Below are 27,096 nucleotides of genomic sequence, written 5' to 3' on the forward strand. Positions count from 1 at the left end.
CTTTAAATAAGAGTTACTCTCTTAACTCAAAAGCCAATGGAACCTTCTTCACCTCTATGTTACCCCAAACATCAATTCAATAATGAGTAGACCACTCATCATTGAATCCACTAAATGATCAGTTGAAGGACTCATTATGAATCCTACTTCATAGTTGAGAAAACTAAAGCCATAGAACTAACCTACTCAGTGTCATATGAGCAGTGAGAAGAAGTGTTCATCCAGCACTCACTTCTCCCAACTCCTCATCCAGTGCTGAGTTAGGGCATCAGGGACCTGAGTCTCTCAGCTAACCCCCTGCCACAGGGAAGAAGCTATATCCACAATGACTTTCCCTTACATTTATATTCTAAAATGGATGAGCATATGCAGGTACCAACTAAAGTTCTGAAGTCTGAAGGACCCCAGTAGCTTTATCCAGTCCCCAATCCTATAAACATAAAGTCAAAGAACAAAGCTAGGCAGCTTCTAACTGACATTCCAATACCTTCTTAAGCTCTCTTCTTTGTTACGGTTGCTGCTACCTCCCAGGCCTCCACATCTCTGCCTGGCTCGCTATATGCTCCTCCAATCTGAACATCTGTCAAGCTGACTATTCCCCAAAACTAGACTCTACCCATCACAGATCCACTGTATGGGAATAGTTAGTGGGTTCACATAGTTCTTAATATCGTTTTCTGTATGTTTAATTTCCTGTAGTCCTATCTTTCTTCCTTGTGTTGCAGCCTGTGTGGGTCTAAGCACTTATCATGCAGTAGGTAAATAATAAGCCTAAGATTTTTAGGATAAACTAAGTAAGGTTGAGTTGAAATTTGGGTCTCTTTTTGAAAGCTTTCTCTATTCATATTCACTGCCTTTGTATCTCTGAAGCTCTCAACAGTATGACTGTTAATTTTTGGTTCTTCAGTGGTCTACTAGATGCAGGCAAGGAGGCAGTGGTGGTGGACTCAGAAGCAAATGCTGGACTTAAAGGGGTGTTCCCCAGGATATTTTTCAGTTGTAGGTTTGTTAAATTTCTGTCACTTTCTGAATTTAGCAGTATTCCTTTTAATCTTCTCAAGTCAATGTGTAAAACTCTTCTTTTTAGACAAAATATATATTTTATTCAAATTATTTACTTGAAACACCTATGTCTTGTTAGTATAGCAAAATTCAAAACTATTTATATTAGAATGAGAACTGGAGAGACAAAAATAATCTGTCTTAACTTATGATTATCCATTATCATTATCCTCTCATTATTGCTCGCATTCATTTATCATTGTGGGCCTACAACACTGTTAAGCCCATGTATTTATTACTATACACCTCACTATTATAATGACTCATTTTTATGACACTTCCCTATAATAATGATTTATTAATATTATCCCACTTTGCTATTATAATCAATCTTATCCCACCTTACTATTCATAACTACTATCCTATCTTATGATAATTTATGATTATTGTGCTTCTTCACTACCATTATGTTACCTCACTAGTGTGGTCATTTCCCATTATTATGCATGCTGTATACATGGTACTTGGAGAGAAAAGTCATCAACAGTTCTTAACCAGCTATAAACCCTGAAAGCTACAATAACAACTGGCCTAGAATGGTATGGCATTAATAAAAAAAAGTTATGGCCTTTGAATTCAGAGGTTATGGAGGTCACCAAACACTTTCTGATTTATTATTCAAGACCTATTTGATAGATTGAAATTCATATCTGGTACTGTAGATCTAACAAAAAACTCAGGGTTAGGGAGAGCCTACTACTAGTATTTTGTTACATGGTATCAAATTGCCTTCTCAACACTGATCTTTAAACCCATAAGTTAGTGTAGCTCTCAGAAGAGGTGGAAAGACAGTAAGAGCCTAAGGCTGGGGAAGAATACTGAAAAATAGTGTCTTCTGGACATTATAGTGTTACTGTACTCATGAACTCACAGCATCTCTGGTTGCCTACTCAAGATCTGCATAAAGAGAAGAGACTCAAAAGTCCAGCATGGTTTGCAGAGGGGCTCATGAAGCTCCATCCCTAGCTAAGGTAGTTGAAGCTTACTGGGATAGGGTTAGTTTCTTCTAGCCTGTGATCCCTAGTACATTACCCATCTTCCAAGGCGTGATCCACTATAACGATGAACATACAAGAACTAATTTAATTTGTGTGTGTGTGTGTGTGTGTGTGTGTGTGTGTGTGTGTGTGTGTGTTGAATGATAGAATACCTGAAGTTGGGAGAGTTAGTAGCTATCATCAAATGTGAAATGTGGCAGAAGGAAGAGCTGGGAGCTATAAGTAGATATCATCAAAATACATGTATACATGTGTGAAATTCTTAAATAATATATTAAAATATTTTTTAATTTATCTATGTCCAAAGTCAAGAATCTTGTCCCTATTATGCCTAATTACACAGTTGCTTTTATTGCTTCAGTAGACATTTTCTTTCTAAGAAAATCCTTTCGGGCCCTTCAAGTAGGCCTAGTTGGATCACATCTGCTGCAAAACTATGCCTTTTCTATGACAAGAAAGCTGCACCTGTGAACTTGCAGCAATATGGTTACCTAAACAAGACCTGCATACTGATCTCACCAGTTGACATACCAGCACAGATAAAAGAAATCTCACAAGTCCCCAAACCTAAATGAGGAACTACAGGCAATTAATGCCTGCTGAGGGAGGAAGAACCAGTTTTTTCCAGAAATGATCCCTACTTGGTTATCCAGTACCAACTGGTCAACCCTAAAAATATACATATAAGCATAACTAAATGGACACAGAATGTTATATTTATGGATTTATTCTTATATGTATGTGTAACAATAATAGTTAAAGAAAAATAAATTATAATATTAAGAGGGAACAGAGAAAGGGGACAACACAGAAGGAATTGGATGGAGGAAAGGGAGAAAGGAATGTAAACACAGATGAAATCTAATAAACAATTTTTAAAGATGACTCAGTTGGTAAAAATCACTTTCCTCCAACACAGAGACCTAAGTTCTATCCATCTATCCATGGAACCCACATGGTAGAAGGAGAGAACCAATGTTCACAAGGAATCTTCCAGCTCCACACATGAATCGTGGCACATGTGGACACATGCACACATATATATAAATAAATTTAATACAAATTTTAATCCCTTTATGCCTTTATTTTTCTCTGATATTGGGCCCATTAAGATACTTTTAAAACATCAAGTTGTTTAAGTTTCACAGACATCCCGCGTTTAAAAAAAACAAATTTCTTTTCTTAAGTCATACTTCCCAATGTCAGTTAACCTACAAAGTGCATGAAATTCAACTATCTCCCAGCATTCTTCTGGATGTTTGGAGGGCACACTTTGATGTGAGATTTAGATTCTAACCTTCAAAGTCACAGCATTTTCTTGGAAAGAGAAAAATCTACAATACATTCAGAAATTATTAACGTGGTATCTTTCTATGTGAGCCATCCTACAAGCAAAGGAAATCATAAGAGTCACTTCTGGAAGATTGTGGTTGAGAAATGAAGATTGGGTGGAGTGGCATCAAAGAAAGGAGATCTTCCACATCACACAAAAGTCTGGATGTTAGATGACAGAAAGAAATCAATAGCCTTTGGAGAATAAAATAAGATGGGGAAACATAGCACAGCAAGATGATATGTTTATAATTTCTGTCCTTATTATAACCTTTTTAATCTCTTTAACAGTGAGTAACAGCAGTGAACCAGTGTTCGGTAGCACCAGTCTCAGGGGCTATTGCAAAAGCCCTGATAAGACAGCTCAAGACAGGCTGTGAAGACACATATGTGCAAGAATACAAAAGTAAGGCAGATTACTTGCTGTCTGCTGCAAAAAGAAGCCTTCCAAATGAGGATTAAGATGTGCAATAATTGATGGTTAGAGCAATAAATCATTAGAAGTCACTTAATACTATGTCTATTTAAATATTTGCTCATTTATATTTGTAGAGATGTTCTACCTACATGTATATCTGTGTGCCACATGCATACAATGCCCATGGAGAACAGAAGGGGGTTTCAGGTCCTCTGGAGCTGGAATTATGGATAGTTATTGACCACTGTGTAGGTGCTGGGAATAGAACCTGAGTCCTCTCCAGAACAGCAAGTGTTCTTCTTAACCACTGATCCATCTCTCTACCTCTTAGCACTATGTCCACTTAGCAGAATAATAGTATTAGGTTCTCTCCTAAGTTCTATGTACTATCTAACCATGTTCTTGGCCTACTTAACACTAGGAATGTCTACCAACTTATATAGCCCACAATAGAATTTGGTTGGTTTGCAACACTATTGCACCAGTGGGCAGTTTTCCATACACAGTAGGACAGCTGTGCATATTAACTGACAGTGATTGTGGCACCAATGAATAAGACCTGCATAAATTCAAGTTATACAAAATTCCAGCCTGCATATGGAGGTAGGGTAAGCACAAATCTCCCCACTAGCTGAGGGGGTGCTATTGGCAGTTGGTAGTTTGTGAAAGAGAGAGAATCCGCTCTGTTTTATCACTGGTGGGACTGACCTGGTAGGTCCAGCACACTTCAGGGCCATTCCCAAGTCTAGTTCAGCAACACAAACTGGACTTGATGAGTAGAAAATAAAACAAGAGCACTCAAAGTTAGGTGGATAGGGAAGTTAGGAAAGAGAGGGTAAGTATGGAAAGAGTTGGGACAGGGGGTGAATATGACCAAAATACATTGTGTGGAATTCTCAAAGACTTAGTAAAAATATTTTTAAGTGTGGGTGCAAAGGATTCAAGCCAAGTGCAGAACCCATTAGATAGTTGGCTTTGGAAGGTGTGGTAGATGCAGTTTGATTGAAAGCCATTTGGTTGGGAAATTTCCTCAGATTCCTTTTCTCCATTAAAAATAAGTACTACTAATTCTTAATGCTGCTTTTCATAGGACAGAAATGTGTCATTTTTGCACATTCTCATACACCAGCAGTTGTGTTGGTCTCGTTCATGAGTTACTTAGGAAGCAAGAGTGGTTGGGAAAGAAGGGTTCTAATAACGTTGTTCTGGCAAATGTGATGACAGGATTGTCTAACTGCTTCTCAGATATCAATCACCCTTGACCTATTTCTTTGAACATGGATTCATTTAAAAAATACATTAGTACAAACATAGATTATATATAAGGAGGCCAAACAGTTGTTTTATTTATTACCATCTTAAGTAAAAGTCATTTAAGCAGTAAAAATACACAAAAAGTTCATCTGTTCACTATTCATGTTATAATTTTCTTTCCACTGTACTTAATATAGTTTCTATTTATAATTCACATGGTCTTTGTCTAACATTCTCCCAGTCCAAACTATAATCTGCTCTGACCAGTACTATCTAACCCACTTCTGAAGAATTCCTCCAACTGTGCACTTGAGCTTCCAGTGTGAGAATGCCAAGGGCATATGTAAGGATGGCTGGATATTTGATACCCTTGTTCTGTGTTCTCACACTGGATGCCTCTTTCCTGTCAGCACCCTCTTCAGGGCACCCTGTACATCCGGGTTTCGGAGGCTGTAGATGAGTGGGTTTAACATAGGGCTGAGGATAGTATTGAGGATCCCAATGCCCTTGTCCTTGTCTGAGGCTGAGACGGAACCCAGACGCATGTAACTAAAGAAGCCAGTTCCATAAAAGATACAGACCACAGTGAGGTGGGAGCCACATGTAGAAAATGCTTTCTTCCTCCCCTCTGTGGAGCGGATCTTTAGTACTGCAGCTGTAACATGGGCATAGGACACTGAGATCAGTATCATAGGGACTACTCCCATGAAAGTGGCTCCCACAAAAAGCAGCTGCCCGTTGAGGTAGATGCTGGAGCAGGAGAGCTGGAAAAGGGGTGGGAGGTCACAGTAGAAGTGGTTGACCACATTAGGGCCGCAGAAGTCCAGCACAGACACAGCCACTGTGTGAGTCAGAGCATTAATGAAGGAGACAGTGCAGCAAATACCCACCAATGTGCCCTGCACTTCACGGCTCATGCGGGTGCTGTAGGTGAGGGGCTGGCAGATGGCCAGGTAGCGATCATAGGCCATGGCTGTCAAGAGATGACAGTCCACACCTGCCAGGAGGTGGAAAAAAAAGAGCTGTGATATACAGGCAGTGTAGGGAATTCTGCACTCGTGAGCCAGGAGACACACCAGCATTGGGGGAACAGTGACACTGATGCATCCGATGTCCAACAGAGATAGATTCCCCAAGAAGTAGTACATAGGAGTGTGGAGCTTGGGTTCCACAAAGATGGCAGCCAAAATGCTGAAGTTACCCCCAACTGTGACAATATAGGCAAAGAAAAAGACAACAAAAAGAATAGAGTGCAGTCTTACATTTCCTGTTAATCCAAGAAGGATGAATTCGGTGACAGCTGTCCTGTTTCCCCAGGCTCCTGGCTCCATAGGCCACTGCTATGAGCTGGAGGGCAAGGGAGGAAGAGTTAGATCTCACAAATAGTGAATGAAAGAGGCACATGTGAACGTGTCGTCAGCATCTACACGGTGCCGGTATGGTCTGTGCAGAACACCTACCGATTAAAATGGTATCTGTCTACTTTACAGGTATCCTGCAGCCTTCTGAAGGCTCCTGCTGACCAAATAATCAACCTTTTTAGCTCCTGGTTCAAGGAGAAAACCAGAGAATACTGGGAAAGGGGGTTGGTTGAGTGGCTATTTACATAGTATGCAAGTATTTTAATACTACAATGCCTGTGACATTTGTATCAGTCTATAGCAACTGACTAGCAACTCTCACTGACTGGTGAGTATATGAGGTTCTGCAAAACACACCATGGGGATCATAGCAACACAAGATAAAAGAGTAATAAAAAAGTTTTCATGAACTCAAAAAGGTATAAAGAATTTGAGAAAGGAGGAGAGCAAGAAATGATTCAAAGTACAGAAATACGCAGAAGTGAAAGAGTAGAACTATGATTGGCATTTTAAAAAATAACATTTAGACATACTGTATTGTTTTTATTTATTTTCATTAAATTCTATGCACTACTGTGTCTCTGTGTAATCAGGACACTGGTGCTTACAAAGATTTTACAAACCCTTGGGTCCTAACATTTCCAAGAACTAACACAAACTAAGGACTGTCTAGCACCAATCTCAAATGTTTACATTGTATTACTTTGGCATGTGTTCTACTGAGGCTTTTTATATGGCTCTGTATATAATAAAGAGAGGAGTAGTATTCTAAAACTTTCCGTATTAGCATCCATATAACTCTTCTAAGAAATCAGGATCCCATCCACTATCTTCATTAGTAATTATTGGTTGAATGTTAAGGACCATGCTTACAGTGGAACTAGTGGATTGGTTATGACTTGTGAGATACATTTGAAAGGATGACCCCAAGGTCCTTTGCTGAGCAACTAAAAAAATAGAGTTGATACTAAGTATTATGAGGACACATGATTATTGTGTATCTATGTAAAGGAAGAACGGGAGTTTTTTGAAGGCAAAGAGAGAATTGAGGTCCTACAGGTTATTTCACTGGCTTCCTTCCACTCACCACATATGAAGATAAGTCCAAAGTGGATGGACAGAGACAAGAAGTCAAAAGCCCTTTGGTTGTGACTACAGAGCATAGTTCCAAAGCAATTTCTTTGAGTTTCTCTGCTTCTGGATCCTTGCCTATACTGGAACTCTTTCTCTCTGTAACTTTTTTCTGTCAAAAGTACTATCCCCTCCACAGATAAAAAAAAATCCCTTTGGACTCAATCCTTAGTTATTGATCCATGTCTTCAAGGAAATTCGCCTTACACATCCCAGTCTTCAGTTGAGTTTTCTCTCCTATGGCATCATAGGCAGTTAACATGATCATTCCAGTATGTGGCCAGCAGCACAGGATGCACCATTCAAAGCTCACAACTCCAGATAAAGAGTATTTTTTTTATCATGGTAATGGGTCGCCAATCCCATCACCAACATTGTGCCCTTTTCTACAAGAATCATTGACTACCTTTGAGAAAGGTGAAGCTCACAAAACTTGCAAGATCACACATGTCAGAGTTTGTTCTGAACAGACACTTTACTCTTTTTCTCCCAACTGCTGCTGACTCTCAAGGTCCCTGCCATACATATAGATACATATGTCTATGTATGGATTTTCCATTCCCTCCCAGTCACTGAGTGGAAAGACTCATCATCACAGCCACTTTCTAAGTCTATCATTACCTGATACTTTTCTCACACCTCGACAGTTCATGGATGTCCGTTCCCACATCCTTACTTGAGAAGGAAAGAAAATAGGATCACTGGGATGGTGTGGAGGACCATAAGACACTTACCTCCCTGTAGCACCTGATGTGTTTCTGGTTCTTACAGAGAGTTGAGTAACTTCTAAGCTGACCAAAGGTTGTCAATGTTCACAGCTCTCATAAAAAGCTGAGACTATGTCTTGGTGTTCTCTCCTTTTGGGAGCTAACTAGCACCAAGAGACTCTATAAAAATATAATTCCTCAAGGATTTCAAAGGAGCCAGAAGAGAACAACCTCAGACCACAAGGGTTTCTCTCCACCACCAAAACAACATTCTATTCCTGACATCATCACAATCTTCTACTCATTCCAAAGTGGAGGAAAATACCAACATGTTGTAAACAGGAGAATATCATCTTAAAAGCTTTCATTGACCTGCTGAGTCCACCAAATATATTCATGGTTGGAGCTCAGCCTGGACTTCAGATGATCACTGAAACCCATAAATAGTCTCATTTAGTTTTCACATATTTAAGGTATAATTTTTGACTGTTGGCATGAGTCATACAGTTTATGAGTTGGATAGAATGTGCTGTAAGGGACATTCTATCTAGCACTTCCCCGATATGGAACATGCTTCAGTGATTCCTTATGGCTCACAAGTGATTCCTTGTAATTAACATCCTTGCCGTACTATAGCCCTTGGCAATATCTTATCTAGCTTCTATCCCTAGGGTTTGGACTTTTACGATGACATAAATAGATTCATGCAATGTGCACACACTTCCATGCATGTGAGTGCAAGTATTCCCCAGTACACACATGGAGATCAGAAGACAACTTCAAGTGTCAGACTTGAAGACTTGCCTTTTATCTCCTTTGAGTCAAGCCCTCTTGTTTACAGCTCCATACATTAGGATAGCTGGCCTATGAACTTCCAAACATTCTCCTTCCTGTTATGGGAACACTAGGATTACAAACAAGTGGTACTGGACCCAGTAGCACTTAGGTGGGTTCTTGAGTATTTGATTTCAAGTCCTCTTGCTTGTGTGACAAACTCTTTAGCCACTGAATCTTCTTCCTAGATTCTAGGCATGCTTATTATAAATTAATGATTTCAATAAATATAATCCTTTTGATATTTGTGTGAATTGGTTATACAGCTGTCCACCTTATTTATGATGAAAATATTTTAAAAACTCCAGGGGTTACCTGCCACTGTGTGCAGTCCAAACATATATAAATATAGCACAATTTCACCATATACATATATGAAATAGTTCAATTCATAAATGAGATTAACTATCATAACTAACAATAAAATAAAATAATTACTACAATATGCTACAACAAAAATTATTTAAAACTTACAAATTGGTCATTTCTGGAACATTTCATGTAGTATTTTCAGACCATGGTACATGAAAAGCAGAAAACAAATATGGGTAGAGATACTAGTGTGCTAAAATTCATTCTTCACTGAAAAGCTCTCCTATTATGCAGATCTAATAATTTGTTCAGCTTTTTACCTATTATATGTTATGTATGGTTCTTTACCATTGATGAACATTTGGGTTATTTCTAGATTTTAGCCATTACAAATCGGTTTTAGTAAATATGTATATGCAATTCTTTATGTTGTTTTCTGTCTTCAATCCTCTCTGGAAAATTCCTTGAACTGTAAGTACTGGAGTCCATGCATAAATGTATTTTATAATAACATTAACTGTCAAGGCTTAAAAGTTGACTCCATGGATAAAGCACTTACTAAGCAAGCATAAGAACCTGAATTTGAATCCCCACTATTCAAGTAAAAGTTAAAATGATATGGTAGCCTGCCTAAATGTCAGTGTTTAGGAGGCAGAAACAGAGACTTCCGGAGTACATTTGACTAGCTATACTAGACCAGTCAGGGAGTTCCAGGTTCAGTAAGAGACTCTGCCTCAATAAAATAGAGAAGAGTCAAGGAAGATACTAGCCATTAACTTCTGGTATCCACATATGTACTCACACACATAAGCACACATGAACAACACACACACACACACACACACACACACACACACACACACCACATACACACAACTCACCTGCCAGTTGTACAAATTTGTGATGCCATTTTAAATTCTCGCCACAAAGAAAGAACTTTCATAGCACCAGAAGATTCCAAGGAAAGAAAAGAACCAATGGGTTTACACAACCACAATACATATAAACCACAGTAATGATGAGGATGGTAATATATCCCCAAAGATGCAATAGTGGTATTCATATCTTGGCAGTAAAGCCTGATCAATAGAAAGGAAACCTTTCCTGGTGCTTGAAACCTATCCAACTACCCAAAGTTAATGAAGTCATCGGTATTAGGGGAGAGCCTATTGTCTGCCTCTTTTCCAATCCAGAATGACTCCTAACTGCACTCTAAATCTTATCCTTACAGATAAATATAGCTTTCACACCTCACTAAAGAAACTATCCTTCACAATGATTAATACTTGCGTGTTTGGAATTGTGGCTATTCTATCCACTAGTATTTGTGCATGTGTTACTCCACGATGTTTGCAGTTTTAGAGATATGAACTCACTGATAAGTGGATATTAGGCCAAAAGCTCAGAACCCAAGACACAATTTACAGACCACATGAAGATCAAGAAGAAGAAAGTCCAAAGTAGATGCTTCAGTCCCTCTTAAAAGGGGGAGCAAATTACTCACAAGGGAAATACAGAGAAGAAGTGTGGAGCAAAGACTGAAAGAAAGACCATCCAGAGACTGCCACACATGGGAATTGATCCCACATTCAGCACCAAACCCAGTCACTACTGGGGATGCCAAAAGGTACATACTGACAGCAGCCTGAGTTAGCTGTCTCCTGAAAGGCTCTCCCAGAGCCCTACTGTTACAGATGAGGATGGTTGCAGCTTGGACTGAACAAGGGGACCCCAATGGAGAAGTTAGAGAAAAGACTGAAGGAAGTTTGCAACCCCACAGGAAGAACAGTATCAACCAACCAAACACCCCAGAGCTCCCAGGGACTAAACCACCAACCGATGAGTACACATGGAGGGACCCATGGCATCAGAAGCATATGTAGCAGATGATGGCACTATCCGCATCAATAGGAGGAAAAGCCCTTTGTCCTGTGAAGGCTCATTTCACCAATGAAGGGGAATGCCAGGGCATTGAGTTGGTAGTGGATGGGTGGAAGTGGGAGCATCCTCATAGAAGCAGAGGGAGGGGGAGGGGTATGGGAGAGGGGGAAAAGAAAACATTTGAAATGTAAATACATAAAATATCCAAGAAAAATAATTTTTAAAAGGAGTTCTCTGGTGGAATTTTTGGGGTCACTTAAATATACTATCATATCATCTGCAAATAGTAATATTTTGACTTCTTCCTTTACAATTTGTATCCCTTGGCCTCCTTTTGTTGTCTACTTGCTCTGGCTAGCACTTTGAGTACTAAATTGAATAAGTAGGGATAGAGCGATTTTAGTGGGATGCTTCAAGTTTCTCTCCATTTAGTTTGCTCTTGGCTACTGGTTTGCTCTATATTGCTTTTACTAAGTTTAGGTGTGTGCTTTGAATTCCTGAACTTTCCAAGACTTTTTTTTTTTGGTTCTTTTTTTCGGAGCTGGGGACCGAACCCAGGGCCTTGCGCTTCCTAGGTAAGCGCTCTACCACTGAGCTAAATCCCCAGCCCCCCAAGACTTTTACTCTGAGGTAGTGTCTCTCTTTGTCACTGAAGTGTGTTTCCTGTATGCAGCAAAATTCTGGGTCCTCTTTACATATCCTTTCTGTTAGTCTGTGTCTTTTTGTTGGGGAATCGAGTCCACTGATGTTAAGAGATATTTAGGAAAAGTGATTGTTGCTTGCTGCTGTTTTTGTTGTTAGAGGCAGAATTATGTTTGTGTTGGTATCTTCTTTTGGGCTTGTTGAAACACGATTACTTTCTTGCTTTTTCTAGGGTGTATTTTCCATCCTCGTGTTGGAGTTTTGTATCTATTATCCTTTGTAGAACTGGATTTGTGTGAAGATGTTGTGGAAGTTCTGTTTTGTCATGGAATATCTTCATTTGTCCATCTATGTTATTTGAGAGTTTTACTAGGTGTAGTAGCCCAAACTGGCATTTGTGTTTTCCAGCCCAGAATCTTATGGCCTTCATAGTCTCTGTTGATAAGTCTGGTTTAATTCTGATAGGTCTGCCTTTATATGTTACTTGATCTTTTTCCCTTACTGCTTTTAACATTCTTTCTTTGTTTTGTGCATTTTTGGTTTGGATTACTATGAGATGGAAGGATTTTCTTTTCTGGTTCAGACTATTTGGAGTTCTGTAGGCTTTGTGTGTTCATGGACATCTCTTTCTTTGGGTTAGGGAAGTTTTCTTCTATAAACTTGTTGAAGATATTTACTGACCCTTTAAGTTGAGAATCTTTGCTTTCTTCTATTATCCATAGATTTGTTCTCATTGTGTCCTGGATTTCATGAATGTTTTGGTTTAGGGTTTTTTTTTCATTTTGCATTTTCTTTGACTGTTGTGTTAATGTTTTCTATGGTATCTTCTGCCCCTGAGATTCTTCTATCTCTGGTATTCTGTTGGTGATGCTTGCATCTGTGACTCCTGATTGCTTTCCTTTATTTTCTGTCTCCAGGGTTGTCTCCCTTTGTGATTTCTTTGATTTTATTTCCATTTTTAGATCCTGAATGGTTTTCTTCTATTCCTTTGCCTGTTTGGTTGTGTTTTCCTATAATTCTTTATAGAGTGTTTATGTTTCCTGTTTAAGGGCTTCTACCTACTTACCTGTGTTCTCCTGTATTTCTTTAAGGGAGTTATTAATGCCCTTCTTAAAGTCCTCTATCATCATCATCATCATCAGATGTGATTTTTAAATCCAAATCTTGCTTTTCCAGTGTGACTTGCTGTAGTGGGAGATCTGGGTTCCGATGATGCCAGGTAGCCTTGCTTTCTGTTGCTTATGTTCTTGTGCTTGCTTCTCACCCTCTGGTTATCTCTAGTGTTACTTGACCTTGCTGTCTTTGACTGAAACCTGTCCTATTGTAATCCTGGTTGTGTCAGAACTCCTCAGAGTCCAGCTATCCTCTGTGATTCTATGATTCTGGGATCCTGGGATCCTGAAATCCTCAGTGTGTCAGAGCCCCTTGGAGTCAAGCTTTCTCAGGGTGTTGCACAAAAAGATGAGGATCCAGAGTCCTGGGATTACTCCAGGCACAGGTGCAAGCTGGAAGGAGCTGAGCTTCCTGTTATCCTGTGATCCTACGATCCTGGGCAGTTAGAGTGCCTCAGATTTGGGCTTCCTCTTGGTGTTGTGGGACTGGGTGTGGAACCAGTGCCCAGGGTCTGCTCAGGGCACTGGTTTAGACTGAAAGGAACCTGTGCCCCTAGCTGGGGGGGATTCCTGAGTCCCTGGATCCTGGGGTACCCAGTTACTCCAGGTGTAGGGGCAGGTTTGGGGACAGATGTTGTGGCTTCTCCTGTGATCTTTGGTGTTTCAAAGCACCTGGGAGTCAGGCTATCCCTGAGTGTGGTAGGAGTGAGTGTAGAGCCATCATTCAAGATCTGCTCCTCATTATAATTTTCTTTTTGAGTTTCTGAAGGACAGGAACAGTGGGTAGACATTTTAAAAAACCCAGTGAATTAGCATTTTAACAAGATCTCCTATTGGCAAGGGAAATGACAGAGTGGTGACAGTGATGGGAGCCAAAGCTTATATGTAGCACTTACACTATTCCCCTTAGTAAACACTAAAGTGGCTGCTTTTTTAAATCTACACACATATCTCTATATAGAAAATCAAGCATTTCTCTTACTACTTTTGCTGGGGTTTTTGTGGTCTTGTTCTTAATCTGTGGGAAATTATTTCATTCTGAAGCATCTAACCATAATCCACTATTTCTGATGTTTGCCCAGTAGCACTCCAGCACAGTTCTCTGATCTTCATTAAAACTATTAAAGGTTCTCTTAACACTATGTCTCTCCAGCCAAGGCTGCATGGTGAGATCCTGTTTCAAAACAAGCAAGAATAAGATGAATAGATCCATCAAGATGACTCAGTGGGTATAAAAGCCTTTGTTATACAAGCCTGATAGCTTGAGTTTTTCATCACTGGAACCCAAATAAAGCTGAAAGGAAAGAACTAACTCCATAAGGCTGTCTTCTGACTTTCTGTGTGTGCACATGTGAACACAAATATAATAATAAAGTTTTAAACCCCTTTTGCAATGTCTGTGGCCTTGCAGCCACATTACAAAATCTACATTAGAGAGTCATCCTCATCTTTAATCTTCACTTTCAGACTTCCATTCCCTGAATCTTACCTATGTGTCTACCTCCTTCCCACAAGAATCCTCAAAGAGCACATGCTACCTGAAATGTAGTTGACTTCATTGGCATTATTGGTGACCATTGGCCTTTAACATGTGACTCAGTAGCCATCTTCCCTATGAAGAAGTTTCAAGTACTGCCAAATTCATAAGACTAAAGATGAGCATCTTACATATTTTTCATATAAAAATATTTTCTAATACTATTCTTAAAACATATTCAGTTTTGTTTGTGATTAATTTCAATTAATGAAGCAATGGGTTATAATATTTAGCATTGAAATAGATAGGAATAATCAATAATTAGAAATAACAGCTTGTTCGACTATTCCTGAGTGTCAATCTAGCCAAATGTTTTGTTGGGTTGTTTGTTTGTTTGTTTGTTCTGTTTGTTCATTTGTTTGTTTGTTTTTGGAGAGAGAAAAGATTTATTATAGCTAACAGTTTCAGAGTTCTTTAGTCCATCATGACAGGGAAGGCTAGGGGCAGTTCATATCTTAGTGGACAGGAAGTAGAGAGAGAGAAATGGGAACAAGTCTTGAATGACATTCCCTGGAGGACCCAATGTCAATGATCTACACCTTCAAACTAGATCTCACTTTGGAAAGTTCCCAAATAGCACCACCATGTGGAGACCAAATATTGCAATCCTGAAACTGGAGGAAACAAAGCATTCAAATCACAGAATGGTTTAAGATGGTTTCATAGTTCTGAATTCACTTTAATCTCTTACCACATTCAGAATAAAAAAAATCTAACATTTAAGTGGGAGGAGTCCTCAGAGTCTTCTGTATAAAATCCAAAGAATGCCAGGTGTAGTACACTTCTGTAATCTCAGAACTCAAGAGGCAGAGTCAGGGAAATCACAAGCAGTCTGGGATACATAGCAAGTTCCTGGCCAAAAAGGGGTGTGTAGTGAGACACCTACTCAGCAAACAATCCAAAAGAAAGAGGACCTTGTAGGAACAGAAGTAATCAAAGAGTTTCATCGCTAAGGGTTCTAGAGTTCATACCCTTTTGACCCTAGACCCTGCTTCATGGGTTTCTGTCTTCTTAGAGTTCATATCCTTTGACCCAGGGTCCTGTTTCATGGATTCCTGTAGAGCTCATATCCTTTGACCCAGAGACCCTCATCATGGGTTTTTGTATTTAACAATTGGAAGAGAGTGCACAGATGAACACACAGGAAGCAAATCCCAGCATACCATGCAGCCCAGACTATTAGAACAATCAGATTCAATGTAATCACCTAATAGTACATAATTAAATACATTTCACCTCATCTACTGAAAGAAATATTATGCAATCACAAAAAGGTTGGCAATGATCTACATTTAACATCATGGAAAGAGAGTGACCTATATTATTGAGTTCACCTATGTTGGCAAAATTATAGAATTTTAGGTATAAAACAATTATGTTCTTTACAAGTATATATCATGAACAAAAACATTTTTAAAATTATATATTAACTGTCTATGTGATTATCTGTAAATGGTGAGCCTAATGGTGACTCCTGTTTTATTCTTTCTGTATTTTCTTATGTATTTGTTTATTTCTCATATATTTGTGTGAGTGTGTATGTGTATGTATGCATGCTCACATGTGCCTGGGTATACATGTGTATGCACTTGCATACGGGGGTCAAAACTGACATTTAATGTTTTCATCAGTCGCTTTCTATTTTATTTGCTTAAGTAGAGTCTCTCACTACATCAGAATCCTGTCCGAGCTTGCTCTGAGCATACCATGCCTTTGCCTTCTGAGAGCTTGAATTACAGATGGTCACCACATCTATTGCTATTTCTGTGGGTGCTAAGGATCTGAATTTCAGTTCTCACACTTATATAGAAGGTGCTTTATCCACTGAGCCATCTCCCTAGCATCTCCAACTTTTTAATAGGCACACACTTTATTGCATTGTAGGAACAGCTGTTTAAAGTTTTCAGTTGAAACATCTTCCTCCTTAAGGTGACATGAAGGGAACAGTTTGTTTCCTGTTCAAGTGATAGATACCAAAACTTTCTTTTCAAGCCATGAGATTTTCTTATTAATAGACTTTTAACTAGACAAGATGTGACAAACCTCTTTTCTAATTAAAAAGTCTATTTATGAGTTCAGATAGGTTCAAACACCCTGATTTCCTGGATGCTTCAATGAGCATACTTCCGCAATCATTTGTCCTTCGTTGTTAGGTGGTCCAATGGGAAAACATTCTGCCTTATCGCTATGATTTTTCTAAATAATATGAATTATGTTTTAAAATCTGTCTTTTTATTTGTTCATTTCATACACTGATATCTTGAAACCCCTCAATCTTCACCAGCTTCTTTAGAACAAATCAGATTCAATAAAGAAATGAAAATCTCTTAATTCAGTCTTACTTGTAATATAGTTTTTATCACACTGACGTTCCTTTTCTTATTGTTTATTGTTTAATATTTATTATCATCTCTTTACTTTAGAGTGCCCCTCCTCCTTGCAATAGTGTATTACTACTAAGAAGCAATAGTTGCATGTGTAGCATGCCTCTAGGATCAAATCCTTGCTTTGACATTCACTAGAGCTCTGTGACTTGGAGGAAGTTACTCAACCTCTCTGAAGCTAAGTTTTTTTCATCTACACTTTGCAAACTGCACCCATCTTATATAATTAGGAGAATTAACGGAAGTAGTGGCACTTAGTCACTTGGTACATTGTATGTGGCAGTGATAATGTGATGGTTATTACTATTTTAGGGACTTCCCTTCCTAATCAAGGGTGTACCCATTTTAACATACCCACATTCAGGTTGTGGTAATCACAATATCACTTAGAAGTAGTGAGAAGAGCTCTGACAATGATTAAGGCCAGAAGAAAAGTGTCATTTGGGGGCTACCTCCCTGTGAGCACCTTCCGTAGGGCACCCTGCACATCAGGGTTTCTAAGACTGTAGATAAGTGGGTTCAACATGGGACTGATAACAGTGTTGAGGATGCCAATGCCTTTGTCCTTGTCTGAGGATTCCACTGACCCCAGCCGCATGTAGCTGAAGACCCCTGTCCCATAGAAGATGCCTACCACAGTGAGGTGAGAGCTGCATGTGGAAAAGGCTTTCTTCCTGCCCTCAGCAGACCGGATACGAAGAACTGCAGCTGCCACATGGCCATATGACACAGTGATGAGGACCAAGGGGACCACGCCCATGAAAGCTGCTGCTACAAAGAGCAGCTGCTCATTGAGTTGGATGCTGGAACAAGAGAGCTGGAATAGCTGAGGGAGGTCACAGTAGAAGTGGTTGATGGTGTTGGGGCCACAGAATTTAAGAGTTGACAAGGCAACAGTTTGGGTCAGTGCATTGCTAAAAGAAAACACACATGACAGGCACACTGAGGCCTTCTGGATATTCCAACTCATATGGGTGTTGTAGGTGAGGGGGTGGCAGATGGCCAGATAACGGTCATAGGCCATGACAGTCAGAAGGAAGCAGTCTGCCCCAGCCAGGAGGTGAAAGAAGAAGAGCTGTGTGAGGCAGGCCCCATAGGGAATGTGTCTGTCATTGGATAGGAAATGTTTCAACATGGCAGGAACGGTGACACTAATGCATCCAACATCCAGCATGGACAAGTTCCCCAAGAAGAAATACATGGGAGTGTGGAGTTTGGGTTCTATAATGATAGCAGCCAGGATGCTGAAATTGCCACCAAGGGTAGCTACATAAGCAAGAAGGAAAAGGACAAAGAGAATGGGCTGCAAAGATGGAGTCTCTGTGAGACCCAGCAGGACAAATGTGGTCACACAGGAATCATTTCCCAAGGTTCCCAGATCCATGACTCTCTTCCACCAGTGACAGCTGAATGAAGTTCAAAGGTGAAACAAGGACAGTGACATCTTGGTAATTAATATCAAGTATTGCAATATCCAGGTGCAGTCAGGATGCAAGAGAAAACACAAAGGAAAGAAAAGTTAAAGGCTGAAACACAATAGATAAGAGTGTGATGGATCCAACAGCTACTAATACAAAGCAATGGCATCAATCAGAGACAAACATTGACATAGCAAGGGGAAGGAATGTGATTTTGAAGGCTAGAGGGAAATATTATTTACCAGAGGCCAAAATTCTAGAAAAGGAACCATAGTCTTTAGATGTTGACCTGGACAGCTTAAGTACAAAAGATTCTGGAGCATGAAATAGAAACTTCCAGAGAAGTGGGGGCATAGTCCTCTTCCCCAACCTATACTGCACTCATCATACTACATCAACCCCCAGTATCTTAGGAGGTTTGGTTCCACAGCTTGTCAGACACCAAAACCTAAGGGTGCTCATGTTTCTTGTATAGGATGGAACAGAATTTACATATAGCGTATGTACATTCTCCCAAACACTCATTTCTAAATAACATAATACCTTACCCTGTATCCATGCAGTGTGAGTTTTTGTTATCTTACATTGTTACGGGATGTTGACAGGAGGAAATGCCTGTACTTATGGGAATGAACATAATTTTTCCACATACTTTCTATCCACAGCTGAAGCCACAGATAAGGAATTTTCAGGCGGATGGTCAGTTAAAGGATGTTAGTAATAAAATTGCACTGTGACCTAGATTATTAGAAATTGAGTTGTAAAGCCATAAGACATGATCTAAACATTTCAGAGAAAGGTAAAAGTTCCATGAAAAACAGTGGCACTTCATGAGACACATACCAGACTGACACCCTATGAGAGCACATCATTGAAGGTATTTCCAGCTCTAGAACTGATAACAATCACTCTTGGCTTTCTTGACTCTTAATATTGTATATTACATTTCTCAATAGTATTCAGGAAAATTGGGCACCACAGTGCTCATGCTTTGCTAAGCAAGAACAATGTGGACAAACTTTGAATAAGGTGAAAATTACATGGTTTAGTACCTGGGAGAGATGAACAGCTATGCAATTGGATGAACACTCTCACAACTAGAGTCTTGAGCAAGAATATATCCAGACACTCCCATTTTATCTCATCTACATGCTATCACAAGGCCATAGCCTACTATAGAGCCATAGTGGTTCCCACACATATGGTCACTTAAATGGAACACCCTGAGCCTCACAAGGTCACATAGTGATCTGCTTCATTGAAGTAAAGATTATCATTACTCAAGTGGATCCAGATTCATATAGAAAATGGTTGAAGCTGGAATTTCTCAAAGACAAATGAAGCAGAGGTACAAAATACTCAGATCCCAGAAGGCTAACCACTATTAGAGGCACTGGCCTTTTTTTTTTTTTTGCATGAGTTTGATCATACCACTATGTTTAACTCAGTATCTCTAAAGCTCAAGTGCCTATCACTCACCATCAACTACTGAAGGAAATGTCCACTTTACCCCCCCTTGGTCAAATACCTGAGCCTCTCCAGGTCTATCTTGGAGGAGAGAGGTGCCATTCCAAAGACAAAGAATGAAATCACATATATGAAAGTCCAAATATGAGCATGCAGTGAGAACTCTCGAAATGACACTCACCCAGTGAAGGGGACAGGCACTTCTTGGGCAGAGAGGAAGCCAGATAATCTCCACAGTTGGGAGTTTATCAAAGACAGAGAAACAAAGAGACAAACATCTTGACTGACATCATCTTCCCAATGGGTTTGCTCTTCTCCCATTTTCTCCCTGTGGTGGTGTCTAAAATTAAAACATTCCAGGGGGAGCCAGGGCAGGATTAATACCTGCCTTCCCAAGACAGAGGAATCTCCAGTGCTTTGACAAGGCTTTAGACTATCTCCATGTTTCAAGGATAAACTTCATGAGCATAGCCAAGTTCACACCATTATTTAACAAATGAATTTATAAACTAGCACTTTTGTTACTGTCATTTTACATGGTAGTAGAGCCACTTTTTATGGCTCTCAAAGAGTCTTTACAGCATGCATTAATTGAACAAATTAATGGGGCTTGATGTGATATTCCCAGTGATTCTGCCTTACTATACACACACACGCACACTCATACTCACTCACTTTCCACTCTCTAGTAATCACTATTCAACCTTAAGAATATTTTTTAACTTTTATATGTGAGAGAAAGTTTGTTTATCTCGTTTAATGTCATCTAGTTTCATCCACATTTCTACAAGTGACAGATTTTTCTTCTTTATGACTAAATGGTACTCCATCATGCATGCATTTGTACCATATTTTCACAAATCTTACAGTTTAGAAAGTCACAGTGTTCAGATTTAGGATTCAGTTTAGATGTCACAGAATCCTGACTTCAAATGCATCCCAAATTCATGCATTCAATACCATGAAAGCAAAGAAAGTTTAAAGGCATCTTCTACACCAGGACTACCCTACTTTTACTAACTTCTAAGGGCCGCTTTGACAATCGAACACAATTGCTTACTGTACCTTGTTCATGAATAAAGCTTTTCTACTGGCTTAAAGCTGTCATAGGCTAAGGAAGAGTCAACAGAGGGTGGGATGGTTTTAAATTCCTGTTAGCATCTATCCTTGGAGGAGAACCTTTAAGAAACCAACTAGAGCCCCCCTTTTGACCTTATCTTCTTGGTATAACAAAGACTTCATATATATTTTGAAAGACATTTCTCACATGCTGCTAACCAAGGACACTCCATTCTTAAAGACCAATTGCAGATCTTTTCTTCATAACAAATGGCCCATAGATCCCTGTGGCTGAACTAGGTTTACCACCTCTAGATAGAAATACCAACCTAAAAGCAATAAAAACTTTAAAATGCTGCACATGAACTTTTAATCTCTATTTTAACCAGTGACATGCTGACTCCAGTACCTAGTTTATCATTATATATTTCTAGTTGAACTTCCCACAGAAGCTTCAAAAACTACAGAGCATAATTTATTAAGAGAGAGGGAGCAGGAGGAGGGAGGGGAGGAGGAGGGAGGAGAGAGAGAGAGAGAGAGAGAGAGAGAGAGAGAGAGAGAGAGAGAGAGAGAACACTTGAATGGCTTATATTGATAAAAACTACAAGTAAACATTTTCTTACTGAAAAAATTGAGTTCAACAAATGGACTTCTATGTTTCAATTGATCTTTAAAATGTTAAGATACATCAAATTTAATGTTCTAAAATGCCCTATAACATATTCAAAGACTTAACAATTCAAGGAAACTTAAATTCTATTTACAATGATTTGAGATATTCAAAGATCTGTTTTGGTTAACTCTTATTACCTAAACTATGCAAAACACATCACTTTCTAATAATGTCAATACTCATGATGTTTTATGCTTTATAAGCTGATGTTTCTTGATTAAATAAATATTCATCTCTTATAGTACAATTAGTTAAGATATTTTATTTTATAGATAAATACTACTTTTAACTCCTACTAGAATCTCATTTCCTTTTTGAGAGTTGGACATATTTTGTCTCTGACTCATTCTCTCAAATCTTTCTCTAAATTTTCACATTGTCTGCCACTCAATTAATGTTACTTTCAAACATAACTGCTTCCTTTTACAAACTAACTTACCTTCATAGTTAGGGATTAAAATTGTGTACTAAGGGCATGTCTGTATTCCATCCAAACTGCTTAAAGCTGTATAATTCCAGCAGAATCACATAGACTTAGAAGTTCTTTGGATATGACTCCTTGTCAGAGAAGCCATGTTGCTGAATTAAAAATCCTCTACAAATGACAATTTTCACTATAATATTTTTGGTTTTGTATTTAGAAAAAGAACATTGTTGAACAATAAAAAGCCTCTGCGTTCATATACTACATCCTTAAGAGGCATTTGAGGACTGTGGCAGCTTAAATGAAATTGGACCCTATAGGTTCCTATATTTGAATGCTCAGTTCCTAGTAGGTGGAACTTTTGGGAAAGTATTAAGTGTGACATTGCTGGAGGATGTATGTCATTAGGGGCATGCTTTGATGTTTCAAAAGCCCACATTATCCCCAATTAGCTCTCTCTTTCCCTGCCTCATGCTTGTGAACTAGATGTAAAGCTCTCAGCTACTGCTCCAGCACCATACATGCCTTCATGCTTCTGTGCTCCTTGTCCTGATGGTTATAGACTCTAATGGTCTATAGCTGTAAGGCCTTGATTAAATGTTTTTCTTTATAAATTGCCTTGGTCATGGATGTTTGTCATGATGATACAAAAGTAACTAAGAGAGGGGCCAAGGATCTGACATAAATATGGAGAAGTCAGCTTCCCACAGAAGAATGTTGTACCTCTTTGAGATGAGAGTGAGTAGTGGGTATAATCGAATGGTGAAAAAGTTATCTCAGAAGTAGAAGCTGAAAGTGTGATTGGGCATTAAGAACCAGGCTATTAAAGCATAGATTATGGGTTATTATTGTTGAGATAAGGATGTCTTGTGCTCTTCTCTGGAACATTGTTCATTCTATGTAGGCATTAATAGTTATCATAAATATCAATAATACTAATAGCATCCAAAGATACTCTGCAAGGTACCAAGAGAGAAATACAATAGGAATACATAGCCATAAAGCCTATGAACACCAACAATGATCCAAATGTCCACATATAGCCAAGAGTGCAAGATATCAGCGGCACTTATATCTTGGAGCGTAAGAGCTGATTTAGGGTCAGAGATGGTTGTTACCACTAAAGATCCTCTCAAAATCCCATCAACCACAGACATCTGGATGGTGCCGTTAGGTAATTTTACACATTTAGTTTTAAGGTCAAAGCAGCAGCTACTTTTCTGTGCCATGGTATAACCTGGATTTTTTAATAAGGAATAATTGTTCTAACTAGAAAAATGATTTGTAAAGTTTACATTTAAAAGTATTTGCATAGCCAAGGCTAGCCTCAAATTTGTGATCCTCCCAACTCTACCATTTTTAGGAAATTCTATTGGCAATGTCTACCCTAAAAAATATAAATAATGAATAAATAAATAATAGGTAAATATAGAAATGGATGGATAGAAGAAAAATGGAGGGAGGGAAGGAGGGAGGGAGGGAGGGAGGGAAGGAGGAAGGAAGGAAGGAAGGAAGGAAGAAAGGAAGGAAGGAAGGAAGGAAGGAAGACCCAAGGCAAAAAAGAAAAGTATTTGTGAACATGTGATTTACTAGAACTGTATGTTTTACCTGGCATCATAGAAAGAAACTGCAAAGAAGCATGTGTTTCTTGCTCAACTCTTACCACCCTCTCTTTAAAGTCTAAAATTTTTCCAAATTCATATTGCTCCCACCAAAAAAAATTTTTGAAAATTCTTGTTATCCAGTGTTTTTTTTTACTCTTTTCTTTTCTTTTTATTCAACAAGTGCAGACATTCATTTTTGGTAAAGTGGTGCACACTCACAGTAGGTCCAAGATATAGGTCCCAAAGAGAAATCGGATGTGGAGTTTGCCCTTAAATTATACTGGAGTAACTAGGACATTAGCTAAACAATTTCTAAAAAGTAAATACCATATAAAATATAGTCATAGTACATAAGGAATACTGATGACATAAGTGTCACTTTGGAATGGGAAAGGTAGTGCTCTGGGAGTAGCATCATCTGTCATTTGGACCATGTCGTGAAGATGTGGCCAAGGGTATTCTACATTCTACAAGGACATTCTATGCAGAGAAACTAACAGAAGCAAATGTGAGGATACAGGAAATTAAGATGAAAGGCTGCTGTGGATGCTACCCACCAGGGAGCTCATTCAAACTTGAACTACTTGCCTGCAAGACAAGATACTGAGGTTCCAGAAGCACAGCCACAAGTATTATGGGTGGGCTTTGAATAATAGTGTAGTTCAGAGAGCCTCAAGGAGTAATTAAGAAAGGCAAGGCCTCGAGCCCTAGGATTAACTGCAGTGTTACTAGTTAGGAGAGGGCTCTGGAAGATGAAGCCTGACTCTGCCTCTTGCTTGATGCATGCTCATGTTTTCATGATGGCAAGCAAGGATTAAAATAGCAATTCCATGATGATGCTGAAGTAATTATTATCTACTGCATGTGAAGTCCTTAGAGTACTACCTAAATGTTCAGTCCTTAGAGTAGTAGCTACCCCAGAGCAAGCTTCTCAGTAGCTCAGTTTGAGTATTGGCCAGTTAGTTCATTGTGCTGTGGGACATAGTAGGTTTACATGACCATCTCCAGATAGTGGCATTAAATAGCATTTTTAAGATGTGCCAAATGTGGACAATGAAAAAACCTGAAACAAGCAAAGGAATAAATGTCCCCTTTGCTAAAGCCACTGGTAAGATTGAAATTTCTTTTAGTGAATATCTATCTATCTGTATGTATATATACCTAACCATCTCTATCTCTCTCTGTCACACACACTTCTTTAATCTCAAAACATTATACATGGAGAACTATTCGGCTTCTTAGGGAAAAACAATAATGGATTTATTTCTCACTACATATGAATAAATGAGGACTCCTTAAATCTTAACTCCTATTGTCTTGCTGGCAATTTTTCTTGGAGATAAACCATTTCTTTCCAACATAAAATCTTTATTTTTGTTTCTCAAGATTAATGTTGATAATGCTTCAAAAGTTATTTTAAAATTAAATAAAATGATGACACCCTACTATGCAGTCATCCTCCAAGGATAATGAGATATTGTCCTCTAGAAATTCTTACTACGCCACAGTAACCAAACACTGAGTGGTTTTCGTTAGAATGAAGGATGAATTTGGTCTATGACCTGTCTGTGCATTAGACAATTGATTTGATTCACATTACAAAAAATTTGACTAAAGAATCCCTAGTTTCTTGAAGAGCTAAGCTATAAAATAGCAAACACTTTTACACTATATTTCTATGTGTTAATTTATGACATCATCCGAAGGTAGGAAAGGGAAGGGAGGGAATGATATGAGTTCCACTTTTAAGAATTGTAATTGTACAATTGTGAAATAACTTTCTTCAATTCACCTCCTTAGATCTATGTATCTTTAAATGAACTCCTGTAGCCAAAGCCTAAAGCCAATGGAACCACTGTTGCTGAGTTCATTCTGCTGGGTTTGGTGGAGATACCAGAGGTGTGGCCAGTTGTCATCATACTCTTCCTCTTGGCTTATATGATAACAGTTGGGGGCAACCTGAGAATTCTCGCAGCTGTCTTGGTGGAACCCAAACTGCACACCCCCATGTACTTTTTCCTGGGGAATCTGTCAGTGATGGATGTGGGGTGCATCAGTGTCACTATTCCCTCCATGTTGGTTCGACTCTTGGCCCACAAGCTTACAGTTCCATATGGAGACTGCCTCACACAACTCTTCTTTTTCCATCTGCTGGCTGGGGTTGACTGCTTCCTGTTGACAGCCATGGCTTATGACCACTTCCTGGCCATCTTTTGACCCTCACTTACAGCAACTAAATGAACCACACAGTCCAGAGTGTCTTGGTGGCCATGTCTTGGGCTTGTGCCTTCAGCAATGCACTCACTCACGCCATGGCCAAATCTATACTTTACTTCTGTGGCCCTAATGTGATCAATAACTTCTACGGTGACCTTCCCCAGCTCTTTCAACTGTCCTGCTCCAGCTCAACAAGCTACTGCTCTTGGAGTAGGTTTCATAATGTCAGGAACTCCCATGGCAACCATTTTTACCTCCTACATCCATGTGGCAGCTGCTGTTCTGTTAATCTGTTTTGCTGAAGGCAGGAAGAAAGCTTTTCTCCACATGTAGCTCTCACCTCACTGTGGTTGCCACATTCTATGTCATAGGTATTTTTGCCTACATGAAACTTGGGTCCGTCAAACTTTCAGATAAGGATAAAGCTATTGGAATTTTCAATAGTGTCATCAACCTTATGCTAAACCAACTCATTACAGCCTTAGCAACCCTGATGTGCAGGCTGTCCTCTGGACGGTACTCACAGGAAGATGGCTGTCACCTTGAGAACTCAAGTCTTCCTCTAAACTAAACTAAGGCTATAGATTAAGGTTTCCTGTAGTTCAATACTAGAAACAAATTGCTCATAATTGTTTCTATCTTGGAGCATTATTGAAGAAATTATATTCATTGTTGCTCAAAGAGATCATATCTGTGTACAGATGATGGTGTATACATAGGTTCTCACAGGTCTGCCCTTTGATGAGTTCTGCCTTTAGTCACTGTATGTTCCCTTTACCTGGAGTTCCCACACTGTCTCAGAAAACATTTCCACCAAGAGCCATATTTATTCTTCAATTTTGAATAGAGTTGATCTGTCTATGCAACCTAACCCTACAGGGGAAATAGCTCATACCTTTTACAAAACTCTATAGGATACAGAGGAGATGGGAGGAAACATGTTCTGTAGTTTCATATTCCCTAGTAATTCTAGAGAGCTTGTATCTGTGTGAAGCTCACACACCTGCCTGTACATGTCAAAACTCCACTCACATGAGAGAAATGTTACGACAGAAAAAACTTCCCGCAATTATCATTTGATGAAAGTTTCAATTTTTTGAAAGAGAAGAATGTATAATCTAAACATTGAAACATTTCAACCCAGATCTACCACTCAATATTATTTCCTCTCTAAATTTTTATTCCTCACCTGCAAACCCCCAAGCTGTAAATCTCTGTGAGAATACAGAATACAATACAATGTGATCCTCTTACTATCAGTGAAAGGA

At 39.0% G+C, this 27,096-nt stretch overlaps 2 protein-coding genes and 1 pseudogene across 2 annotated transcripts; 1 reads left to right on the forward strand and 2 right to left on the reverse strand.

The window, feature by feature from the left end:
- Positions 1-5,448: 5,448 nt before the first annotated feature.
- LOC116908991 (olfactory receptor 139) lies at positions 5,449-6,396 on the reverse strand. Its single transcript, XM_032912460.1, has one exon. It carries the CDS (start codon positions 6,394-6,396, stop codon positions 5,449-5,451), a length of 948 nt encoding a protein of 315 aa, XP_032768351.1.
- Positions 6,397-17,414: 11,018 nt separating this feature from the next.
- LOC116908992 (putative olfactory receptor 3A4) lies at positions 17,415-18,350 on the reverse strand. Its single transcript, XM_032912461.1, has one exon. It carries the CDS (start codon positions 18,348-18,350, stop codon positions 17,415-17,417), a length of 936 nt encoding a protein of 311 aa, XP_032768352.1.
- A 4,344-nt stretch (positions 18,351-22,694) lies between these two features.
- Positions 22,695-26,374, forward strand: LOC116910391 (annotated as a pseudogene).
- Positions 26,375-27,096: the final 722 nt, after the last annotated feature.

The sequence above is a fragment of the Rattus rattus genome, chromosome 9 (assembly GCF_011064425.1).
Source record: "Rattus rattus isolate New Zealand chromosome 9, Rrattus_CSIRO_v1, whole genome shotgun sequence".
In the NCBI taxonomy this organism is placed as follows: domain Eukaryota; kingdom Metazoa; phylum Chordata; class Mammalia; order Rodentia; family Muridae; genus Rattus; species Rattus rattus.